At 43.6% G+C, this 23,388-nt stretch overlaps 2 protein-coding genes across 4 annotated transcripts; one reads left to right on the forward strand and one right to left on the reverse strand.

Moving 5' to 3' along the window:
• The first annotated feature begins 4,797 nt into the window (after positions 1–4,797).
• LOC119161660 (uncharacterized) lies at positions 4,798–18,320 on the forward strand. 3 transcript variants are annotated; one of them, XM_075886725.1, is made up of 4 exons: positions 4,798–4,920; positions 8,077–8,204; positions 13,270–13,381; positions 17,055–17,178. In XM_075886725.1, exons 2-4 carry the CDS (start codon positions 8,108–8,110, stop codon positions 17,161–17,163), a joined length of 318 nt encoding a protein of 105 aa, XP_075742840.1. In that variant the 5' UTR covers positions 4,798–4,920; positions 8,077–8,107; the 3' UTR covers positions 17,164–17,178. The 3 variants fall into 3 exon arrangements, with proteins under 3 accessions (XP_075742840.1, XP_075742843.1, XP_075742844.1); XM_075886728.1 differs by lacking the exon at positions 17,055–17,178 and adding an exon at positions 15,659–15,859 and having other exon boundaries at positions 4,799–4,920; XM_075886729.1 differs by lacking the exon at positions 17,055–17,178 and adding an exon at positions 18,254–18,320 and having other exon boundaries at positions 4,800–4,920.
• Positions 18,321–19,104: 784 nt separating this feature from the next.
• Positions 19,105–23,352, reverse strand: LOC142791110 (uncharacterized). Its single transcript, XM_075885410.1, has 3 exons — positions 22,032–23,352; positions 20,244–20,966; positions 19,105–19,115 (listed from the first exon to the last, which is right to left on the reverse strand). Exons 1-3 carry the CDS (start codon positions 23,350–23,352, stop codon positions 19,105–19,107), a joined length of 2,055 nt encoding a protein of 684 aa, XP_075741525.1.
• Positions 23,353–23,388: the final 36 nt, after the last annotated feature.

Raw genomic sequence — 23,388 nt, forward strand, 5'->3', positions numbered from 1 at the left:
CTGCAGACGCGTTGGATAGTAAAATGCTATCGTCTGACCATTACAGTTAAAACTCGCTTTGTTTTACGCGAGTCTAGCGTTTGTCAGTGCTTTTCTAGTGCATCAATCCCATAACATTCATTGTACGCGGAAAGTAGCACAGACTTGGGATTTGCGTTTCTGATGTTTGTCCGACGCCGTGCCGCTCGTTTGTGACGTTCTTTGATATATGGCAGCACATTGCAAGCGATTCTTTTTTTTTTTGCTGGGTATTAGATTGAAATGATAGCCCTCCGATAAACATGGTTTGTGGCGCCGTGTGAGTGTTATGCGTGATGAATGACGTGGTGTTGGTGCTATCGAAGTCATATGGCGGAGAGAATTTCACAGATTACTTGATGTTCAGTGATGTTCAAGGAAACCGTCTTGACGTCTAGGATTTTTCGCTGGACGTAGATGGTTGTCAACGCGCTGAGAGTGACAGCGACAATGAATGATCAGCTGCTAGCTCACAAGCACAGAGTTGCACTTCATGTCTCGTCATGCGTCATTGTTTTTTCACGCTCGGCAGTCGCTTTGATTGTATTTGTTGTGCGATATACTTAAACAAGCTCAAAATAAAATCATAGTTTTTCTTGGACATTGAATGTATCCCAGTCGTTATGATATTGAAAAGTGCCGCATACTGCGAAGACGCTCGAGCTTGAAAATGGTTAAAGCAATGAAACATGCAGTTACGGCTAAAGCCCAATGCTAATTTCTCCTGAACTACACTGATGCCGTCTGAACTATGTTGTTGTTCGACAAATTTACAAAGTTTTGACGTTGCGAAAAGCGTACGCGTGTCGATATCTTTGTTTGGATCGCACTGATGAAACTTGCAAAATCCGAGGGCAGGCAATGGCGTACTGTTACCTTCTGATCATGGCCACGGCACAAGCGCTACTTAATGGGAAGTTCAATGCTTGTGTTCCATTGAAGAAGCAGCTGCGTGATGCTGAAAGCACAAATAATAACGATGGCGAGACATGTTTGCAAACCATCACTACACTAAACATTCGGTCCTGTGCAGCCGCGACGGCGCGCTACTCGCTGGTGGCCCACTAATGGGGTAAATCTGTCAGGCAGGATCGGCACCAATAATCTCGGAGTGCCGTTCAGTTCATACGTAAGTTCCAGTTCGCGCAGTTTTCTCTACCACTTACAGGACTTCTCTACCACTTACAGGATTAATCCTTGATATACGGTCGATCAGCTGACACCACCGCCCATCGCATTGCGGCAAGATATGAGGTAGCGAAAATTCAGCAGTTCCTATCGGTTGGGAAAGTATTTTGCTTTGCTATACATTCACTTGATGATCAAGAGTTCATCCGGTGAAAGCAGCATGGAGAGTACGTCCGTGCGTCCTATTTTTTTATATGCGAGTTCATGGGTTGATCATCCTTCCGCAGCCATCTTTGATTGCATGGCGCGCCTCCTATAGGGCATGGGCATTGCGAATATAACAGCTGCATCTTGCAGTACTTACCTACGCAGCACAAACATTAGGCTTACAAAGCGGGTTCAGAATAAAATGAGGACGACGCAGCGAGCATTGAAAAAAATGACAAGAGTTACTTAAGAGACAAGAAAAAAATAGGGTGGGTCAGGGAACAAGTCCACATAAGGTAGATATTTGCGGAAATCAAGAAGAAGAAATGGACATGGGCTGGGCACGTAGTGCGTTGGCAGGGTATCCGCTTATCATTATGGGTAATTGATTGGGTACTCAGAGAAGGCAAACGGGTGAAGAGGAGACAGAAAGCTAGGTGGGCAGTTGAGTTTAGTGTGCATGCCGGTATAAAGTGGTAGCAGCAAGCACAGGACTGACTTGACAGACAGAACATGGAAGAGGCCTTTGTCCTAAAGTGGGCGTGATCAAGCTGATGATCATGATTATTATTAGTCATTGAAAAATTTGAGTTGCGCCATGAGTTACCACTTTCAAGCTGTATCGCACTTATAAAACGCGCCGCTGGTTGTAGCGCGTGGTACTTCGGAACTGTTGTTGCGATAGACGTGCTAGAATATTTTAAATTGCTGATGAAATTGACAGAAACAATTCTTTCTGGCTGAACAATTATAGAAGATGTGCACAGGGCCAAACTACGCGGTGGTATTTTACTCTTGACAGTGCATCTACAAAGACTACCACAATTGTTTGATGTCCCTGGCTGCTTTCCATGCTTTATCGCGCTGAGATAATGGAATCACGCAGGAGATGAGCGAGCAGTGGCTTGATAAGGTGCTCGTCAAAAAACGACACTCTGTTGGCCACGAGCCTGAAGCTAAATAGGTTGTGTGGTGATGTGATTAGCGTTTGAGGGCGTGAGACCTGGTTTGCAGATAGAAATGAAATCCGACTTGACGCTTTTTGTTTCGTACCAGCAGTGATTTTTTTAACAGTGGGCTTGATGATTAAGATGTTGGATAGCGCAGCAAATTAAAAGTGTTATTCGGTTTTGCTCTGAACATGAGGATAATGTTGTCAGCCTTCCCGATTTTCTCGTCAACGTTCCACAAAAGAGAGGGCAGACGCTGTAATCGGAGGCATATGTATAATGGGACGACTGCATGCTCGAGTAACTGCTCCTTGACGCGCCGTCAACTGGTGCCAGAACACTTCAAAAACTGCCTTCAATGTTGACTATGAAGAGCTGTAGAGCTTGGTCTAAAATAATGAAATCAGGCAATGTGTTCTGCTAATGGCTCAGTGATATTTAGACCAGCATGACGGATGCCTACATTTGGCACCACAACTGCAGTGGTTACAACCATGTTTCAAACCTCGAAACTAGAATTCGTTGAACACCTATGCTCAATCACTCTCATTGTCAGCGCTGATCTTACGTCCAATATCTTTAAAAAGGATGGATCTCCACACTTGTGCTGGTTTCACGCCAGCGGTTGGCGGCCAAAACGTGCATGACCAGATATTCCCGCGGAGGAAACCATCTCGTCCTTCAAAAGAGGGCGCCATGGTGCCTACATCGCGCAAGCCTGGAGTTGAATTGTGACCACATACTTGAAAACTTTTGAAATTTATTAGAATGGGGGTGCATTGCAGTAAAGTGTAGTTTGATGAGATGTGCCCTTACAAACATACAGATCGTTGTGGCTGGTACAATAAAGAAGGTTGTGGCTGACCGCCATTTCGAGGTAACATTTCCACTCGTTTGTTGAAAAGCCAGTAGTTTTCACGATGGGGAACTTGTCGTGCTACTAAAATAATATTGAACATCAATATCCCATAAGAATACGGTTGTGCCATATGACTACAGTATATACATAATAATATCTAGGGTTCAACATCGCAAAACGATGATATGGATACGTGAGACGCCTCAGTAGAGGGCTTCCAAAATGTGAGCCACCTGGTATTCTTCTACGTTTAGTGACTTGAAACTAAAAAGGGCCTTAAATATCTTGCCTCTGTTCAAGTTCGTCCACCGTAGCCATGATCGGCGACAATACGGAATGAAATTATCCACTTTGTACGGCGAACGCCATCGGTGAACACGGCCAGGTGCATCAAACAATATGAAGCGCCGTAGGTGTTTGCTGGGTAGGCGTCTCAGCGTAGTTTTTCATTGCGCAGAAGTTAGGGGTGATGTAATTTACAAGGCCTTACCCACAAAACGCGCAATAAAACTAAGATGCCTTTCGAATTGGAAAATCAGTTGAAATTAGACGACTTTGTAATATTTCACATGTACCAAAAACTAGTGCACATGTACTTTCCCATTTTCCCAGCGTCCGATTGCGGCCGTCATGAAGTCGTGCGATTTGAGCTCACAGTACATACCTCGCTAGCAAAGTACTGTTCACCTTGTTGATGCAGTTGCTGTGGTGCTCGTTTCTTGACCTGAAGCATTACGAAGTCTAGATGATCAAACTTTACGGAGTTATTGAGCGCGGTGTGCCTCATTACCGTGTGAAATTTCGACACGTAAGACACAACGTACTATGATGACAAGATTGGATGACAAGATTGGAAACACAGTATGGTGAGTATCAACAAAGCGGGGCGTCGTCGCTGCGCAGCCCAGCGTTCAGATTGACCTCCTTGCGCCTTATAGCTGTGTGGTATTCATTTATTTGTGCAAAACTTAGCCCTGCGCGCGTACTTGCTTTCTTACGCGAAAGCGCTAACAAGCCAGTGGAACACGTCAAATGTCTGAAACCTGCGATAGAGTTTCAAGTGCAATTTTATTTCTGTTCACCGATTAGATTTTCACGATTTTCATTTGTTGTCTAGAAAGCATACGCTTCAAAGGAAGATTATAATATTTTGTAGTAGTTTTTATGTTTTATCAGTAACATTGAAGGTGATAATAGTTGTACGCAAAGCATGTGGCTCATGGCATTTTTTCATGGCCGGAGAACTTTCATTTCCAAGAATATAACGACACTTATGACTTGTCTTAGTGGAATAAGTGAAATATGACGTCAGAAAACTTACTCGTAGTTATTGGGAAATATATTCCGCTGGTTATTTGCCAGGTCACACTTTAAATGGGCAACATTATATTCATCAAACTATGCTACTTGTTAAGGCCTAATTGTGACTGGCACTGCTCAAACTCCGGAAGACATATATTGTTTAATTGGCTTTCGTTCACTTTTAAGTTTGAAATAATGACACATATTGCCTACTTCGGTTCTTACGTTGCTTCCTTTAAGTAATTGGCAGCCTCATTTCTCTGATTCTGACATGTAACACCAAGCTTTATCAAATCAAAGCCACTCTATCTATTAAATTGCGACATTATTATAATGCTTTTGGGATATCATATATACGCCCAACATCATGGGGATGACACATCACCAAACCGTTTAAATAGCCAGCGTACCGAGCTGCTTTAAACATTAGTTTTCATAGAGAGAAGAGTTGAGTTGGTAAGTATTACTCCTCTTGTTTAGGTCTATATGGTCTAAGAAGGAAGATATAACAGCCCCAATTCAGCTTTTTTAACTTGCTCATCGGGAGGGTAACATATCTGCAGTTTCAGCAAATATTACCACCCTTGCCTTACCCTCATTAGTATCGCTCTTTCCTCTAGTTCTTTGCGTATTTGTGACACTGTACGAACATATTTTTCAATGTGGTACATTCGGCAATCAGTGGTAACTGTGTTGTCAACTTGTTATATTTCATTGTTTTGCCTTCTATCACTAATATTGCGTCATAGTATTGCATCTTACCTTCATGGTGAGTGCTCCTTTAACTGTTTCACGTAAGTTAGGTTCACCTGGAGATTCTCACGATCACGCAAAATAACTGCACTATTTGTTCTTGCAATCGTTTCGTTCGGTGCTGAGAATTACTGTCATTGTAAATACAACATCATGGATGGCCATTTAAAAAAAATATTTCTGTTGATGCCTGATCCCCAAAGAGCTTCTCTTGATACATTAATTCAATCGAGTATCACAATCTTGATTTTTGACGTTTGTATAGAAAAGTGCGGTTACATAGCCGTCATCGCAAAGAACCTAAGAATGCATGAAATCATGCAGCAGTAACCCTCGATGCGCGAGATTATGGCATTTGAAACACGTCGCTCATACCTTGAAAGAGCAGCAACGTTATATATCTTTATGAGCGCTCTGTATGTATAAAAACAGTATATGTATACAAAAACACATTCAGCTTCAGAAAAAAACATATAGAAAACGCATCTTTAATTACTTCAGAAACTTCAGGTTCCAGAAAAATTGCGAATTTTTTCTTGGACTAATAGTTGGTCTTCCTTGATAAGCGAAAGTACAAAAACCAACCAGAGATGCAACACTGGTATAGGTCACATGAGGTTTTGTATTGTCTGTGCTCCGTCTCGGAAGTTTCTGTCAGCTTTGCGAAGGTGAAAGGGCCTCATAACCACCAGGAACGACGATTAGCCTGTTCATGTGCACTCATCAGCATCATATAGTCTTCTCGGCGTCTGCCTGGCACATGTTCACACGCGGAGGTCAAGAAATGAGAACCGATGGCATCGTCGAGAAAAAAATGGCCGCACTCATCACATCCGATGCCCTCCACACGGAATTGATCAAGTCGTGCTTGTGTGCTTTACGACCTGTACGTTGCAATCTGACGCTTGTATTTGTTTCTGACTAAAGTGCAGATGCTTCGAGAGCAATTGGGAGTTCTCGATAATGGGCCCCACATTGGTGCCTCAATGCTCGAGTATTGCGTTAGTTCGCTTTCGATCAAGCAGGAGCTAGAAATTTTTGAACAGGGTTAATCTAGTATTGGCCGAGAGCCCTTAGATCACCGGGTGCCGTCTCCTTTGTGTGACGCAAAGCTTTTGAGGCTGGCTTCAGGGCTCCCACTCAATGTCAGAAAAAAGCGTCCTCGACGCGAAAACCGAACCCTGTTTGCGTCGTGCGCATGTTCAGTGGCCTCAACGCCATATCTGTGAGGCCCCATAACAATTGGGGCTCCTACTTGAGAGCTCCACAACGTGTTCGAGGCTATACTGCCTAAATTATAAGAACTCTAAATAAATTATATGGGTGTGAGACTTGACAGGTGGGCCTAAACACACAATGTATCTCCTTAGTAATTATAAAATGTGTTTCATACTTGGTCCACTTTATAAGATGGCATAAAAGGATGTTTCATTTCAGCCTTTACTTGTTAATCGCAGCACATCGCATAGAGAGTGCAATTTCAGTTCGAAACGGGTAGTCGCTTTCACATCAGAGCTGCCATATTGGTTAGTTACCAGATATCTAGAATAATGAATATATTATGCATCGGTGTGAATACGTCCGCAATAAGCGCAAATGTCGCAGTCGTGTCATTTGTAAGGTGATTATATCTGGAACAATGTTTTCCTGTTAGAGCATGTATGTCGCTTACAGAATCTGGTCTTGGTAATGATTAACGGCAGTAATGAGATTGAGTATAGAGTAGATTAATAAATAGCACCAAGAGATATATATGCTTTGTACACTGTTTATAAACGTGCAACGACTGCGCTTTCGCACAATTGGCATTTCTTTTCTTTCTAACGAAGAAACTGTGCAACTTTGTTCATTTACAAAACATTAGCGGGCATTAAAGGTGTCGGCACAGGTTTAGGCAGCCAAAAGCCTAACAGCTGTGCGCACCCCTTAGGAGCAGCATTTGTCGGTTTGCGTACTTTCGCTTTGATGTGACACAAAACAAAGCCACAATAGTTTACTGCAATGAGCACTCATCAACTTGAATGTGCCTGCACATTCCTTAAGAAAATCTGCAAACCCATCTAATCCTGGTCACTCATAGTACGCTTTACAACATATTTATATAGATAAACGAATATATATAGTACGCTTTAAAAAGACTGATTGAGTGATTGATTGATTGACTAATAGAGATAGATAGATAGATCGATGATAGATAGATATATATATAGATAGATAGATGATAGATAGAGAGGTAGATATATATATATAGACAGATGGATAGATAGATAGATAGATAGATAGATGGATAGATAGATAGATGGATAGATAGATAGATAGATAGATAGATAAATAGATAGATAGATAGATAGATAGATATATAGATAGATAGATAGATAGATAGATAGATTGATAGGCTAAAAGTCGCCAAAGTTCGCTGAGAAATGCTTCGCATTTTATATCCCTCACTGGTGCTTCCTTAACTTTAGATTTAACGGAGTACTTGTGTCTCCTATCTGCAAAAGAAATGTTGTAGCTTGCGTGGTTTGGTTATCAATAAGCCAAATTGGTATTATTGCGGTAGATATAACAAAGAAAAGAAGGTAGACGACTACGTTTTTTTCACGTCTGCGTAGCCTGCCTTTTTATATATATCACGCTAACACATCAAAGTTCATGCACTAAAAATAAACTTCACAATCATAAACTTTAAAATTTAACATAAAGTGCACTATCCTTTTCTTGATCAAGTTTTACGTAAAGTATATTTTGTACATCTAATTCTATAAAGCCCAGTTCTCTGCACCGTCGATGTACACGAGGCCACCATTTGTGCCTTGAAACAGGCATTAGAAGCTAAATACATTTCCTTTTTTCCAGGCTGTTCACTATCCGCTTAACAGCATACGCGATGAAGCACACGCTGTTGGTTTTGGCATCAATGGTCCTTGTGGTGGTATCGCAGTCTGTGGAAGAATGTGACAAGACGACTCTTCTGGTTGGCAATGGTGAATGAATAACCATTACATATAATTTTTCGATTTTTTTGCTTCGAAGTGTGTCAATCAACGTGAGCGCTAACGGACAGCAACAGTAAACAATAAGTGCATTTTTTTTTGTACTAGGTTACGAAGATGAGTTTCATTTCTAGACAGCTTTGTGCGATTCTAGGATAGAAAGTCTCACTCGAATTTATCGTTGTCAACTTAGGCTTCAGCTGGTATGCAGTTCTGCTGTTGGGACGTTGTAGGATTTGGAGATGAAATCGTGAAACTTATTTTCAGTTGATAGTGCATGAACTTGCGTCACTAAAGGTAGCAACAATTACGTCACGATCATATAGGTTTGCACCCTGATCTGGAATTAATAATTATATTTTGTGAGTGATTCAGTAATATTTGCGCATTTTCTGGTACGTAGTAACGCGATTGAGTGCTGGCGTAAATTTCGTCGGATGGACATCTTGTGCGCACTGTGCTATGCCCTCTTCACATGGGTTAAGCTTGTTCCAATATAGTTGGCTGAGATATGCGCGAATCCATAACACGTTTAACTCTATGAGCGTCTGAAGTTGTTTGCCACTATAACACCAAAAATAAACATGCAAGCCAGTACTAAGAACTGTGACATGGGCAAAAGGCTTATATTACCTTCGCTGATTAGGCATGTACATTTGCTGCATCTGTAATGGAGTGTTAGAATAGAAGATATTATCATCACTATTTCGAAAAACTACCAATGTGCTTTCACTCCACGTCCAGGCAGATGGGACTACCGTTGACCTTAGCACTTCGCATAGTATGAATAATACCAACAGACTGGAGGGATCACCCGATAACTATTTAGGGGGAAGCTCTGCAGGTAGTTTACTTTTCAGGTCAGAATGTCCTATGAATTTTCGAGAATGTTTTGGTAGCCAATGAATGTTCATTTGCATGTTTATGCGTCTAACGCGGTCGACAGAAGTCGCGCTGTTTGTATCAGCTCAGCTTGAGGAAATATATCAAAGAAACCTCCGCAAAACGGTATATGTGCGAGCATTGTGGAGACACAAAATAATTTTGCTGTCTGTGTTAGCTTTTTTCTAAAGCGGATAGCATTACGTCGTTGCATCTCACCTAGCAGCTTGCTTTGGAGCAAGAGGACCTTTGGGTACACCAAACACACAGGCATACAGCCGTAGAGCGCACCCCTAAAAGACTTCTTTTGGGGGACATGCAGGAATGAATCCCGTGAGGAGCCAAACTTTACTGATATCTTCTTCGAACAACAGAGCTATGCTTGTTGTATAACGAAGTAGATATATCAACTCGGTGAACAGGGCAGTCGATGACGACGGGGTCGAATGCCTGAAAGATCAGAACAACTGATGAAATCGCAGCTGCACTCTAAGGCGGATTGACGTTAAAAGGGTGTGTGGTTCGTCCTTATGGAAACTAATGGGGCTGCCACAATCGCTATTCCTTTAAGGACTAACGGCACCGGGTCTCACAGTTAGTCCCCACGAAAGAGCTCAAGAGACAAACATTTAGTCTTCACAATTACACCTTACTAGTTAACCGTTAGTCCCACAATTCAACTGAAAGGACTAACATTTAGTCCTCACATTTGCACCTTATTGAGCAACATTCAATTCCCACATTTATATCTCACCGGGCAACCGTTGGTCCTTACAGTTGTACCTCGCCGGACGAACGGTTGATCCACTTGAATACTTTATTTGGATGAACTTTTTATCTCTAGTTCAAACATTGTTTTTTGTTTATTTTCCGTCAGGCCTGATACTTTTCTCGCTTGTTTTTTTTGTGCAGTGAGCAGCAAACAGCCCAGAAAAAAAACGCGAAAAAGTAGTTAGCCACCTATATGTAACTGCTTTCGCAGTCACGGCAACACCGAAAGACAAAAGTGAGACATCGAAATCTTTTATTTTTCTGCATACACATGAAGATTCTCCATTATTTTAAGGGAATTTATGGTGAAGTGTACATGTCCAGTCTCATAGTCACATCTTGTTCACTCCTTGTGGACCTCCTCCAACGGAAGCGATAAATGACAGGCATTGCAAATGCTAGCGCACGCAACCTTCTGCCTGTTGTGTTCCCACGGCTGTACGTACAATAAGATTGTAAAAATAGTTAGACACACGTGAAAGCAGATGAAGACACACGCCTATGACAAATACGTGCAGGTTAATACAAAAAATGCTTGTAAAGTATGACACACAACTAGCTTTACCTTCACATCTCGTAGAATGCTTCTGAAGCTGATCTGACGAAAGAGATGGATGACAGGCATCGCAGATGCCACCGCACACAGGCTTCAGAATAGTTTGGGGCCACGGCTGCACAATGAGTATGCAAAATAGTGAGTCACACGGGCCGGAGGATGAATACGATTGCATACCAGAAATACGTTCAAGGTGAAATAAAAACATACGTAAGATATGACATTCTAATAATTTCACCGTGATGCCACACATCGCCAAAGACTCATTTTGATACCCGTAGCACACCAGCTTAGGAGTGGCGGCCGCAGCCACAACTCCTCGGAGCACCGTGCCGCCAACAAGTCGGCGAGTTCTGAGTGAGTGACGTCGTTCAGCTCGATTAGGCGAACGCGAGACTAAAATACGGCGCTGCACGTGGAGTGTCGGCCGCCAGCGAACTTCGAACAGGAGAGCGAGCGTACGCTTGGCCGCCGCCACGAACAGCGCCGAGCTGATTTCGAGTGAGCGCCGAAGAAATCGATGGTAATGCGGCCCTTTTCCACAAACTCGAGCGAGTGCAGCGCGAAAACGTGAGTCCACCGCCACGGCCAATGGACGGCGCCGAGCTGCTCGCTATCGACTGACGGTGGAGACAACTGTAATGGCGACCAACCTTCACTGAGTTCCGACGCTAGCTAAAGCCCTGCTCGCCCCTGCTCGTGCACTTACAGAATGCCACATACTACAACTAAGCTCGTTACCAGAACCGCAACGTGTTTTCGACGACTCCTAACACAGCGACGAGGTCTCAGACAAGTATCGTGAGCCGGAGCTAATCACGGTGGCGAAGACAGGCCAAGACTCGATGACCAAGCGTACGGCAGGCTGACGGCAACGGCGTCTTATTTCCAGGCGGTCGCAAAGCACAGGCGAACTACAGATGCCCAAGCTGACTTTCGCGATGCATTTAATGCGTGCGATATACAACACGACAGCGCCCGTTGCCGGCAAGCGTGATCTGTATCGCACACGCGACAAGTAGAGCAGAATAAAGAATGATCCCCTGCTTGCGAAAGAATCCAGCACTGATTTCTGCTCTGAGCCGGACTAATGTATTCGATAGACCTGCTGTCTTCTCGGCCGCCATGTTGGCCTTCCCAGCCAGGAATATACAGCGTGGCGTGGTGACGTGCCGAGACTTGCTCCAGACATCATGGGCGCGGCTTAACGTATTCATTTCTATTCATTGCTTAACATTTCTTTAGTAAAAAAATATTCATTGCTTGACATTTCTTTATTATGTACTAGTTCATTTTTACAGCAAGACAACACTCGTTTTATGGTAAATTCTTTACGGTGGGTTGTACCAGGATAATAAGAACAATCAATCTTGTCATGTGTCCTTGGGTGTCTTCCTTTGTTGTATTTATGTGGTGTTTAATGTTCTAAAAGTACCATCATAATACGAGAGATGCCGTAAAGGAGGGCTCAGAAGTTTCGACGAACTAGTGCTCTTCGACATGCATCCGCATTTGAGCACACGGGCTCACATCATTTTCGACTCCTTCGAAAATGCAGCCGCCTGTGGCGGATTCGATCCCGTGACGTGCGGGTCAGCAGCCGAGTACCTTAGCAACTAGACCAACTCAATGTGCGTTTTTCTCGTGTGTATGCACCGTTTTCAAGATGAGTCTTGGTCGACTTCACACCATGTATTATGATCATGCGCGACTTTACGCCAAATAGCCAAAAGTTTTCCACACTCGTCGCCATTACTAGCGGTGATAACACTCTGACGTTCAAGGCAACATATAGGCGGATGGCCACAGCTGGTGCTAATTTTGTAGAGCATCGAACACGATATTCAAAGGTAGCTGCTGTGTTTCTCACTGTAGCAAGTTATTTTATCACACGTTTTTCACATACATATATATCATAACTACGAGAAGTAACGTCCACTACACTTCAGGTGCCAACATTGTCGGTTAGTTCGCGTCATTATCGTTTCCGACAAAAGCAGTCGAAGATTGAATATCCCAGGGAAAAAACCGTGTTTGACTTGCCGTACTGACATTTGTTATCTCTCGCACTTCAAATAAATTGAATACTTTAGGGCAAGAGCAGAAAACAACTAGCAATGAAGGTGAAGAGGCTTCTCATATTCAAAGAAAACATTCGGATCGTATCAGCTGGTGTCCATCTCTCTGAGTTACCACGCATATAAATATGTGAGCAATATGTACAAACGATGGTGGCCGCATGTAGCCCTGTTTTTTTCTGAATACACGGATTTTATGTGGTAATAATTTCTAAGTATAACATTTATGCCAGTAAGCCAATATGTTTCACAGTTCTTAAAATAGGTTTTGTGTCTTTTGAGCACTGGACAAACGAATTAAGAAATTACCAGTAAAATAGTATTGACTTGGTTTTGTGGAAAGTGGCCGTGGGCGAGACAAATAGATTTTGTTCGCCTTAAGCGTGCACTAAAATGCCGCGTATAATGAAACATAAAAATAAACAGCGTTTAACCATCACATGTCATAGTGTATTAGGCGCTTTGCCTAATGTGTGACTAAATTGTGGACTACTCGATCAGTATCATCGCTGTGCTGTTTCTTGAACTGCAGGTCATTTATAATTATTGAAACTTTTCTACGTCCACTACATACCGCACTGCAAAAGCACTTCCATCTGCTCGTACCTTTTCAAAGCGTTGCATATCACTGATGTTATCACCTAAAATATACGTTACACGATAGCAATTTATAAGCATTTATTTGTTGAAGCTACGGCTTTAGTCATTCGTGTCATCTCAGTACCACTACTTTAAATAAGTAGTGTTTGCTCTCCCTATTTCCTCCCAGGTATGTGCACTGAAGGACCACTACCCATTTCACCGGGCCAAACATTAATGCTACGGTGCCCATGTGCTAACGTTACCTGTCATGACCACATGAGACGAGTTACAGTCACATGGTAAGCCACGCATTTATAAGAATAATTCAGCATAAATATCGTTACGAAAAGGTGATAAGGGCGGATTCAATTGTGTTCCAGTGTTAAGGAGCAAAATTAAACGCTTGAGCAGCTGCCGACCGAGGTCAGCCAGAAGAGCTCTTTCTTGCTCTCTTGTGACACCTTGCGTCGCTCTGTCGTCATCTTTAGACAACCATTGCTCCGTCAGCCGCGAAAATAGAAAGGCTCATGAATAACAGGCACATGGTCTCTGCGTCTTCTTGATAATAGTCCTATTTTTCATTTTCTGTTTCGGCCCTAAAACACGTGCGCCTATTTCTCCTGTGTGGAAGTAATAACTAAGATGAGGAGCGAGAGAGTGAGTACAGACACAGCTAGAATGAGATAAAATCCTTGAGACTAAAAAAAGACAGGGAGAAAGATGCAAGATTAAGGTAGAGAGGACGAATATTTCCAGAAAGAACGCTTCTTTGCTAGGCGAGATTCGGATTCGCCTACCCATAATGAATTCTGAGCATCCTAAACACCGGCTATATAGGCACGCTAGCAGACCAAATCATAAATATTGATTGTAGTGCAGTCTAGAATTGCATTGAAATAGTGTGGAACAGCAAGTTGTGGCTAGCACAGTGAACATAAAGGAAAGAGAAATAGGATAAATATTGCATGAAATGAAAGGTGAAAATAAAAAAAAGAAAAAAAAAGAAAAAGGAAAAAAAAGCTACAGAAAGAAACGAAAATTTGGATAAAGAATGTAAGAGCGGAAGAAAGATATTGAGTAAAAAAAATCACAGCCTACCCACGGAATGTCGATTAGTGGGGCAAAGCGTCCGTCTGTCCGTAAGTCTGTCCATCTGTTTATCTGTCCGTTTATCTGTCTGTCTGTCCGTTCATTCGTCCGTTCATCCGTCCATTTGTCTGAATGTGTGTGCGGCCGTCTGTTCTTGCGTTCGCCTGTCAGTTTATCTGTCTAGAATGGCGACCAAACTAGTGCGATGCCTCCGGTGCATGTTCTGGCAACATGACGGACCGAAAATGGCTTGAGATCACATTGACTACACTGGTGTCGTCGAAAAACACATGCTGCTGGTGGTTGTAGATGCCGAGACGAAGTGGCTGGAGGTCAAATCATGCGAAGTGCATGTCAGGCACCGTGGAAGCATAAACGGTGAAGAAGGGCTCCTCCGATAATTGGCATATTTGGTTACGTTTTCAAGGTGCTACGAAAACTTTTGTGTAGTGTTTTCAATAGACGACGCCTTGACTGAAAGGCGCAAGCGTCATATCTGTAAGGTTGGAGCTTGAGAGCCAAAAGTGTTACAAAATCGTAGCGCAGCTTTCGTACTCAGATGTCCGACTTCACTCATGGTATATGATAGAGCATATCCAGGTCTTTTACTTCTTGCTGGATCTGCTCTCGACGCCCGTGCTGACGCAGTGTTTACACCTACACTGCGGGACTTAGTACCGCAAACGGAACTGGTCAGCGTTTTGATTGGTTTCAAATTTTTATGGAGTTATATATAATGTCACTGGCATAAACTGAGTTCCAACGAAGCCGAAAACTAGCATTGTTGGTATCGACCGATCGGCATGCGTCCTCAACTATCCATAAACCAAAATATACTACGCTTAAGTCGTATGGCTAAAAGTCGTACCAGTTAACGTAGTAGTTGCATAATACGAGCGACACAACAGTATTTATTTAGTTTCTTTCGCAATTAACTGTAAGTGCCTATGCACAAACACTGACGGTCAGTCTCGAGTGATTCAAAAGCAGCTCTTCTATCCATGCATTCGGCTCAGTGTCACGGCCTTCAACAGCTGGCTGTTTAGGTTAGGTGCCCTGACATAATGAATTTGAGAAATGACATGGTGTCACATTTCAGAGATTGCCAAGTAACTGCGGCGTAATAGCAATGAACAAACCGAGAAAGCTGCTTGGTCAGCAATGCTACGAGGCAAGACTTCCGAAAATACATTTGTCAAGAGCCGAGGCTGCTAGCCAATTTTGTGTGGCCTCGCGAGAAATCGCAAAATCTCTTTGTCCACCTAGAATACAGGAAGGAGACTGCGCAATGAGCACTACCACATCTCGACCACTCTACGTCTACCGACACCTACTAGAGTGCACTCAAACGATGTCACTGTTCTTTGCCATTTATGGCTGAGAGTACCTTTATGGTTAAGAGTGCTTTATGGTCAAGAGTCACTACATCACACTTTTTTTTGTTACAGTCCTCGATATTTATAAAGCACTGAGAAACTCACTTGCAGTGGCATCAGCTCACGTAGATCTCAGATCGAAGATGGCGAAAACAATTCTGGATTGTCGTCCTGAGAGGTCAAAGGTGACGAAAGGCAAAGACGACGAAGGCTGAGCTCAACTTCATCGAGTAATCAAACTTCCACCTGCCATTATAGGTTTCTAGGCTCTTAATGAATGTGAGTTGCGCGACTTCGTGTTCGCGTGCTCTGCCCTTCCTTTTTCTGGATCTTCTAAACTCCTTCATCCTGTGCCCAGCGTGGGGTAGCACGCCACTCCTTTTAGACTGGTTCTCATTCTTAACTTTCCGTTCTCTCGTGTTCTTTCCTCCCTGAATTCTTCGTCCTGATTTACACTGAAAACGTTAGACAGCTACACGCGGAGTGGTAGTGAACTTGCCAACCTAGGTGAGCACGGGCCTCGAGGTAGTCACCAGAGCGTATCTCCGGCTGAAAAGGCTACAACAATTGCCACAAAAGTGAAGTTTGCAAGAGCGACTCAATCACGCTATTACTGCGAATTCATCAAAGTCTTGACTAAAGTTAGGCCCTGTCACTAAGTTCATAATAAAGCGTTCGTTCGGGAACTTTGCACCTACTCTACATACATAGTTTTATTAGGTTTTTTTTAATATTTATTTGCCTAATTGAGCGAATAACAATGAATATTGACGCAAGTAATAACAGCTTTACATTGCCTTCCTGATTTTTTTTATTGCTAGTGCTAAAAATATGACGAGCTCATGTCATTCTTTGTTTTTTGTTCAGTCACCCTGCGTTGTTCATAAGCATGATGAACTGGTTTTCAACACTTTTGCCCCTAATGATGTCTCGATGCTTCCTGAATATCTCACTTGTATGGGCAATGTGTATCTTATAAGAAAGTGTGCAGCTTGAGCACGCTAGGAAAAGCTGGATTAGCAGCGTGCGAGCGGGCACCTATATCATACTTAAAGTGTTTCCCGCATTTCGTTTTTCTCGAAAAAATAAAGGATTTCACAGGAAAATCAATGTTTCAATATAAATTATCTTAGGCAAGGCACCCTATAATGTCGGTGTTCCAATGATAGAAAAGTCTGGTATTTATAGTTAATTGGTATTTATTCTTTAGTTAAGAGAAATCACCGCCAAAGCAATCCGTACAATTGGTTAACCAGTGAAAGCTGAAACGTTCCACCCAGTTTTAGAATGGGGCTCGGCCCGACATGGTATAGAACCGTTTAACAATTACTGGTTACGCATTCGTGCTTCTTAGTGAGATTAAACACATCTGTCGCTTGGTTTACCAAAGTGCTTATTTCACACGCTGCACAATGTGTTTCGCACGATAACGGTCATAGAGGAATGTTTTGAGGGGTTAAATGCAACTTGCATTGCATTAATCACAGTGGTTATTTTCGAACCACAGGCGATCGCAGACGTCGCAGCTGGAGCCAACGTGCCGCTCAAGAGACTCCCTTCGAAAGCGGTGTTCGCCCGGCGAACACGCTCCCGCTAGAATCACACTGACACCGTAACATCGCGTTTTTGCAAGCGTCTGACATCGTGAGACCACTCGACAAGCAGGTCGCAAGAAAAACTCTTAAGCGCAGGCTTGGCGCCATGGCTGCGATGACGTCACGCACAACGCAGCCAATGGCGAGCACGCTAAAGAACTACGTAACTGATAACGCAGCCAATGGAGACTGCTCATGACAGGGCAGCCGAATGAATTTTCATTTCTCCAAGCAATACACAGCTTTTCGTGTAGGAAATTATTATTGCAAGTACACACGAATACGACCAAGCGGTTTCTTTTATTGTTGACTTTATTTAGCTGAGACACCCTGTGTACTTCTATCTATCTATCTATCTATCTATCTATCTATCTATCTATCTATCTATCTATCTATCTATCTATCTATCTATCTATCTATCTATCTATCTATCTATCTATCTATCTATCTATCTATCTATCTATCTATCTATCTATCTATCTATCTATCTATCTATCTATCTATCTATCTATCTATCTATCTATCTATCTATCTATCTATCTATCTATCTATCTATCTATCTATCTATCTATCTATCTATCTATCTATCTATCTATCTATCTATCTATCTATCTATCTATCTATCTATCTATTTGACTGATTTGTACATGACTGGGCTCGTGTGAAGTAAAGCGAAACACCAATTGTGTGACCACAAATATACTGGTATAGAACCCAGACAGGCATTTCTCGAAGCACAGATGTGGCATATCACTTAGTCGCATAACTGGTAACTGCGGTCATAACACTACCCCAGAAGAGTACATCATTTCAGTGAACAATGAGGAATGAAGGCGATTATATAACTTGACGCTAGTCACAAATGCACAAGTGTCCTTTCTTGAAATTCAATTAGTGTGCTACTTTTACCCATATTTAAGCCCTTGCAAATAATTGTTGATATATCTAAGGAAAAGTATCAATTTGCGAACTTCAAAAGAGATATAACCACTGATTTTTAATCAAGCCGTATTTTTTCATGCAAGGTGAGAAGAGTTTAGTCGAAGGACAAAAATTTTGAGAGGATGCTCGGGGGATTTGTTTTCACGACATTCTTTTTGATTCATTTCAGGTGCTAACTTTCAGGAATGGTTGAGCAGCAAGGACAAGAAAATAAAATTGTGTTTTCCCTTTTCGAATATGTGTTTTGGGCCGGTTTTTTATTTAAAATTTTAAATAGGTCAATTACCCTTCTACTTATTAATAACACGATTGCTTTGAAGAGCTTATTAAAAAAAATTTCCGGCGTTTGCGTTGGTGTCAGCGTGGGTATTGTTGGTTGTGACCAAAATATCATCTTGCAGATGAGCGAAAATTTACAAAATGCAAATAAAGAAACTTATATTTCGAATTCGAATGACGCTCGACGCAGTCCATTTGCGTGAAGGCAAAGCTACTACGGAGCCGTAATCCTCTAGAACGTCTTCTTCCGACTGAGGAATAGTATTTTTCGAAACTACATGAAAAAAAAAAAGACTACATGAATGTCATGTAGTGAAGAAGTCTCTTTGTGTTGAGCCGCAGAAACATGGAATCACTTCAGGCGTCACGAGATGTGAACTGAGCATTCAGTAAGTGTTTTAAAGGGCCTCCTATTCTAAGAGTTCATGACATATTTGATGATTATCAGCACCACAGCCATTAACAAAGCTGCGCAGTTTCACGCTTAGCCCTACAGACGCGTAGTGGGCCCTTCGTTGATTTGTAAAAGGATTCATTATAGCGTAAAGTGCATTTACCGATTAGACTTCCAGTAGCCATTGACTGATATTTTCAGACCAATGTTAGGTTTACAAAACCGAAGCAAGCGATCATTTGAGGTGGGGATGCACTCGAGGCCCCATTGTGCTATCGCGATCTATTCTTGAAGGCGAAACGCAATCGTCCTCCGATTTTTCAAATATACGCAGAACACACGACGAGTCAAAATCTTTCTAGGCATAGAAACATAAGTTTATTTATGTTATATTCACGCTATCACGTAATATAACATGAATACGAGCAATTAGGGAGTCAGAGAGTTATCTCCTCCTACTGCGCTTGCGGTGCTCTTAAGATGCGTGAGATTCACTCACTGGCAGAACGTCGCGGCAAATAAAAATTGAAAAATAGGATCATCCGGGTACACATTCCAACCACAAAAAATACAGTAACAAGTATGGTATTCAGTCACAGCATTTTGCGCTGTAGTTCATGGATAAAATTTTCTCTTTCTAAGCTGTAGCCTTCAAAAGGTAAATATGCATTCATTAATGCTGAACGAACCATCGCACTTGAGAGGTACATTGGTGAAAAGTTTGCCAACCTTAATTCAATATGTAGTCAAAAGTGTGACGGTTAAGAAAATCAATTTTGGGGCGTTGTTTCACGTGCTACTAAATATTCACGAGAAAAACTTAGTTGCCAGTTTGACAACCGTGCAATGCCTCCACGATTATTCATAACCGTGGAGACATTGGTGACAAACCAGTGAATGAACCGGTGCCGTCTGCTACTTGGTTTGGTTTGCTTTGCTTTATTCAAGGCAAAATTGAACAAGATTGCCTTGGGGGACACGACTAAAGGCTAAGTAAATGCCTGACTTGGTCGTGCCACCCTGGCAGCAAGGGAGAAACATACCGCAAGTACACTACGCAGAAAACTACAACATCACGTGTTATCTTACACGGGTACCATAGTCGAACCGGAACTGCCAGAAGTGGGAATAAAAGGATAGAAATATAAACAGTCCTTATTCGAATGGTGGCAAATACAAACAAATGCATGTTTCTATCAAATAAATTAACAAGAGACATCTTCACTATGAAATCGAGTTGCTCTACAAGACAAATTAGAGTACAATAAACAACAGGCAAAGGGACAATAGTGAACAAGGTGCAACGAATACAAAAACATCATTACCTACAAATTTGAAAAATCAAGAAAAGCATCGCTTTCATCCACTAGAAACTCTTTCGTTATTTTTTCAAATGATCTAGCTGAAATTCCGTCTTCCAGTGAATGTAATATAGTTGGGTGTTTGTTTAGAATGTTTGGAATTTGTGACGCTAATTGTTGGTCACCGGCAAAAGCGACATGTAGGTCTATGGGTCCGGCAAAATCGACATGTAGCCGCGACCATTTTTCATTGGTTTTCGGCCAGTTTACTGGTGGTGCCGCTGCCGGCATTGGCATGTTTTGGGCACAGTTCGTGCAGCCGGCTGAAAGCGCTTCAATATCGCGGTCTAGTCGGGGCCACCAAAATTTTGACCTTGCCACTGCTTTCATTCCTGACGAGCCTTGGTGGGTCTCGTGCAACAGTTTCAAAAGACGGTCCCGCGCTTTTTCCGGTATCACTACGCGATGCCCCCAATACACTAGACCATGGGCTACGGACAGTTCTAGTTTGCGGTCGAAAAACGGCCGCATCGTTTCCTCCAGCTGTTTTGCACTTTTGGGCCAGCCATGTAATATACAATTCTTTACCGCCGTTACTGCGGGGTCTGTGGCCGATAGCTGCTGTAGCTCCCGTGTTGTGATAACGCCATCGTCAAAATTATCCAGAGCGAGGACATATTCCGGTGGCTCACCCACGTCATCAGCCTCCGTAGACCGCAGTGGCAGCCTGCTCAGGGCGTCCGCGTTGAGCAACTGTTTTCCCGGCGTGTATTGCAGCTTGTAGCGGTAGCCACCCAAGTACAGTGCCCAGCGCTGGATACGTGCTGCAGCCAGGGGTGGCGTCGGGCGGTCGGATTGCAACAAGCTCAAGAGGGGCTGGTGGTCCGTCACGAGAGTGAATTGGCGACCTAAAAGGTAATCACGAAACTTAGTGACGCCAAACACTAAAGCCAGGGCCTCTCTTTCCAGCTGAGAGTAATTTTTCTCGGCGGCCGTCAGTGTACGGGACCGGAACCCAATGGGTTTTGGCATGCCGTTACTCGTGTGAAAAAGCGCCGCGCCCACACCGTAAGGGGAAGCATCACATTCGAGCTTCAACTCTTTCAACGGGTCAAATTGAACAAGAACCTGAGCTTGCATTAGGCTGTCTTTTGCTTTCTCAAAGGCAGCTTCTTGTTGCCGCCCCCACTGCCATACTGTGCCCTTCTCCAAAAGTTTGTTGAGCGGAGAAAGTAGAGTGGACATATTTGGAAGAAATTTGGCATAAAACGTCAGCATTCCTAAAAAGGAACGCAGCTCCGCCACGTTCTGTGGGCGAGGTGCCTGAGCGATCGCTTCCAAATTTTTCTCTGTGGGATGAAGACCCTCTCTGTCTATCCGATGGCCGAGATATGTGACAGAAGGCTGTCTAAAGCTGCACTTATCAGACCTTAGCTTAACTCCGTGTTCACGGAACCGTTGCAACACACTCTTCAGGCGTTCACTCCCATCGCCACGAGCCTCCGAAACCAGTACATCATCAAGGTAAGCCTGAACCCCTGGCAAACCTGACAGTATTGCATCCATTTTTCTTTGAAAAATAGCCGGAGCAGAGGATATTCCGAAGGGAAGCCTATTATACGAAAACAAGCCTCTGTGCGTGTTAATGACGCAGAGCTTCCTTGCGGCTTCATCCAAGGGAACTTGATTATAGGCATCTCGCAAATCAAGAATGCTAAAATACTCCCCGCCGTTTAGAGATGCAAACATGTCTTCAATCACTGGGAGAGGGTACTGCTCAACTGTACAGGCTGGATTTAGGGTGGCTTTGAAGTCACCACAAATTCTAACAGTTCCGTCTTTCTTAAGTACCGGCACGATGGGAGTGGCCCAATCGGAATGTTGGACTGGTGAAAGTACACCGATGGCTACCAGCCTGTCCAGTTCTTGCGTCACCCTGTCCCTTAGAGCGTAAGGTATGGATCTTGCCTTACAGAATTTCGGCACCGCTCCCTCTTTCAGCTGTAATGTGGCTGGAGGCCCCTTGATCAGGCCAAGATCCTTGGAGAAGACGTCGTGGTAGTCGTCGACAATGTTGTGAACTGCCCCAGCGGGTTCTGGCGTTGAGTGTAGCAAGTCTTGTGCCGACGGCTGCAAAACTGGAACCCCCGCTCTGTGGAGCAAGGAAATCAGATCCCGGCCACACAGGTTAGGTCCCGAGCAGTTCAGTACAATAAGACGGCAGTAAACTGAGACGGCCCTGTATTGCACACAAAGTTGCAATTCCCCCATCACTGGGAGTGGTCCAACGTAGCATGACAACTTCACCTGAGAAGGTTTAAGCGCTGGCCACTGTTCGCGATGTTTGTCAAACACGTTTTTGGAAATTACGCAGACAGGCGAGCCAGTATCTACTTCCATTGTAAGTTGTACGCCATTCCATGAAAAACTGCGCCTTATCGGCGGCTCGAGGCGGCTTTTTCGTGCAGAAAGTAAGGTCCATATATGTGTCTCGTCCTTATCGTCGTCTTCAGTTACGGCTTCTTCGAGAGTCAAAGCTCTTCCCTCCACTGCATGCGTTGCGACGCGGCTCTTACTGGCGGTTGTGCGGCACATCTTTGCGAGATGCCCATGACGTCCGCAGCGATAACACCTTGCTCTAATCCAACGACAGCTGTTGCCGTCGTGTTTGCTGCTTCCGCATCTATCACAATGCTGTGCCGCGTGCCGAGTCGGAGATGTTTTAACAGTGTTGGCCTCGGACGCGCGTAGCTTAAGCAAGGGCGTAGCTTCTGAGGTCATGCTTTCGGCACCATTTTCAGCTGCTTCGACAGACAGTGCCAATGCTTCGGCTTCTTCTAGCGTTAAATCCTTTTTTGCCAACATCTGTTTCCTCAGTGCCACGGAGCGTACGCCGCAGACAATGCGATCCCGAAGCATGCGGTCAAGAGACGTGCCGAAATTGCAGTTGTCTGCTATTCGGCGAATAGCAACGAGAAATGCGCTAACGCTTTCGCCTGGAAGTTGTGAGCGATTGAAGAACTTGTAGCTTTCCGTTATCTCGTGCTTCTTAGGGTCATAATACTCATTCAAGCTCTGAACGACTTCCTTGTATGTCAGTTCATTTGGTGCACGCGGGGCTACTCTGCCGGCTAGCACCTCGACCGTCTTACTAGACAACGCCGAAACTAGTAGTGCTCGCTTCTTAGCCGGGTCCGTTACACTGTTCGCCTCGAAATACGCTTCTGCTCTGACGAGGTAAGGCTTCCACTTATCTTTCGTTTCGTCGTAATCCGGCAACTGCAGGGAGGCCATCGTGGTCGGTCCTCGTTCGTCTGACGCCAGGACTCG

The sequence above is a fragment of the Rhipicephalus microplus genome, chromosome 2 (genome assembly GCF_043290135.1).
Source record: "Rhipicephalus microplus isolate Deutch F79 chromosome 2, USDA_Rmic, whole genome shotgun sequence".
Taxonomy (NCBI): domain Eukaryota; kingdom Metazoa; phylum Arthropoda; class Arachnida; order Ixodida; family Ixodidae; genus Rhipicephalus; species Rhipicephalus microplus.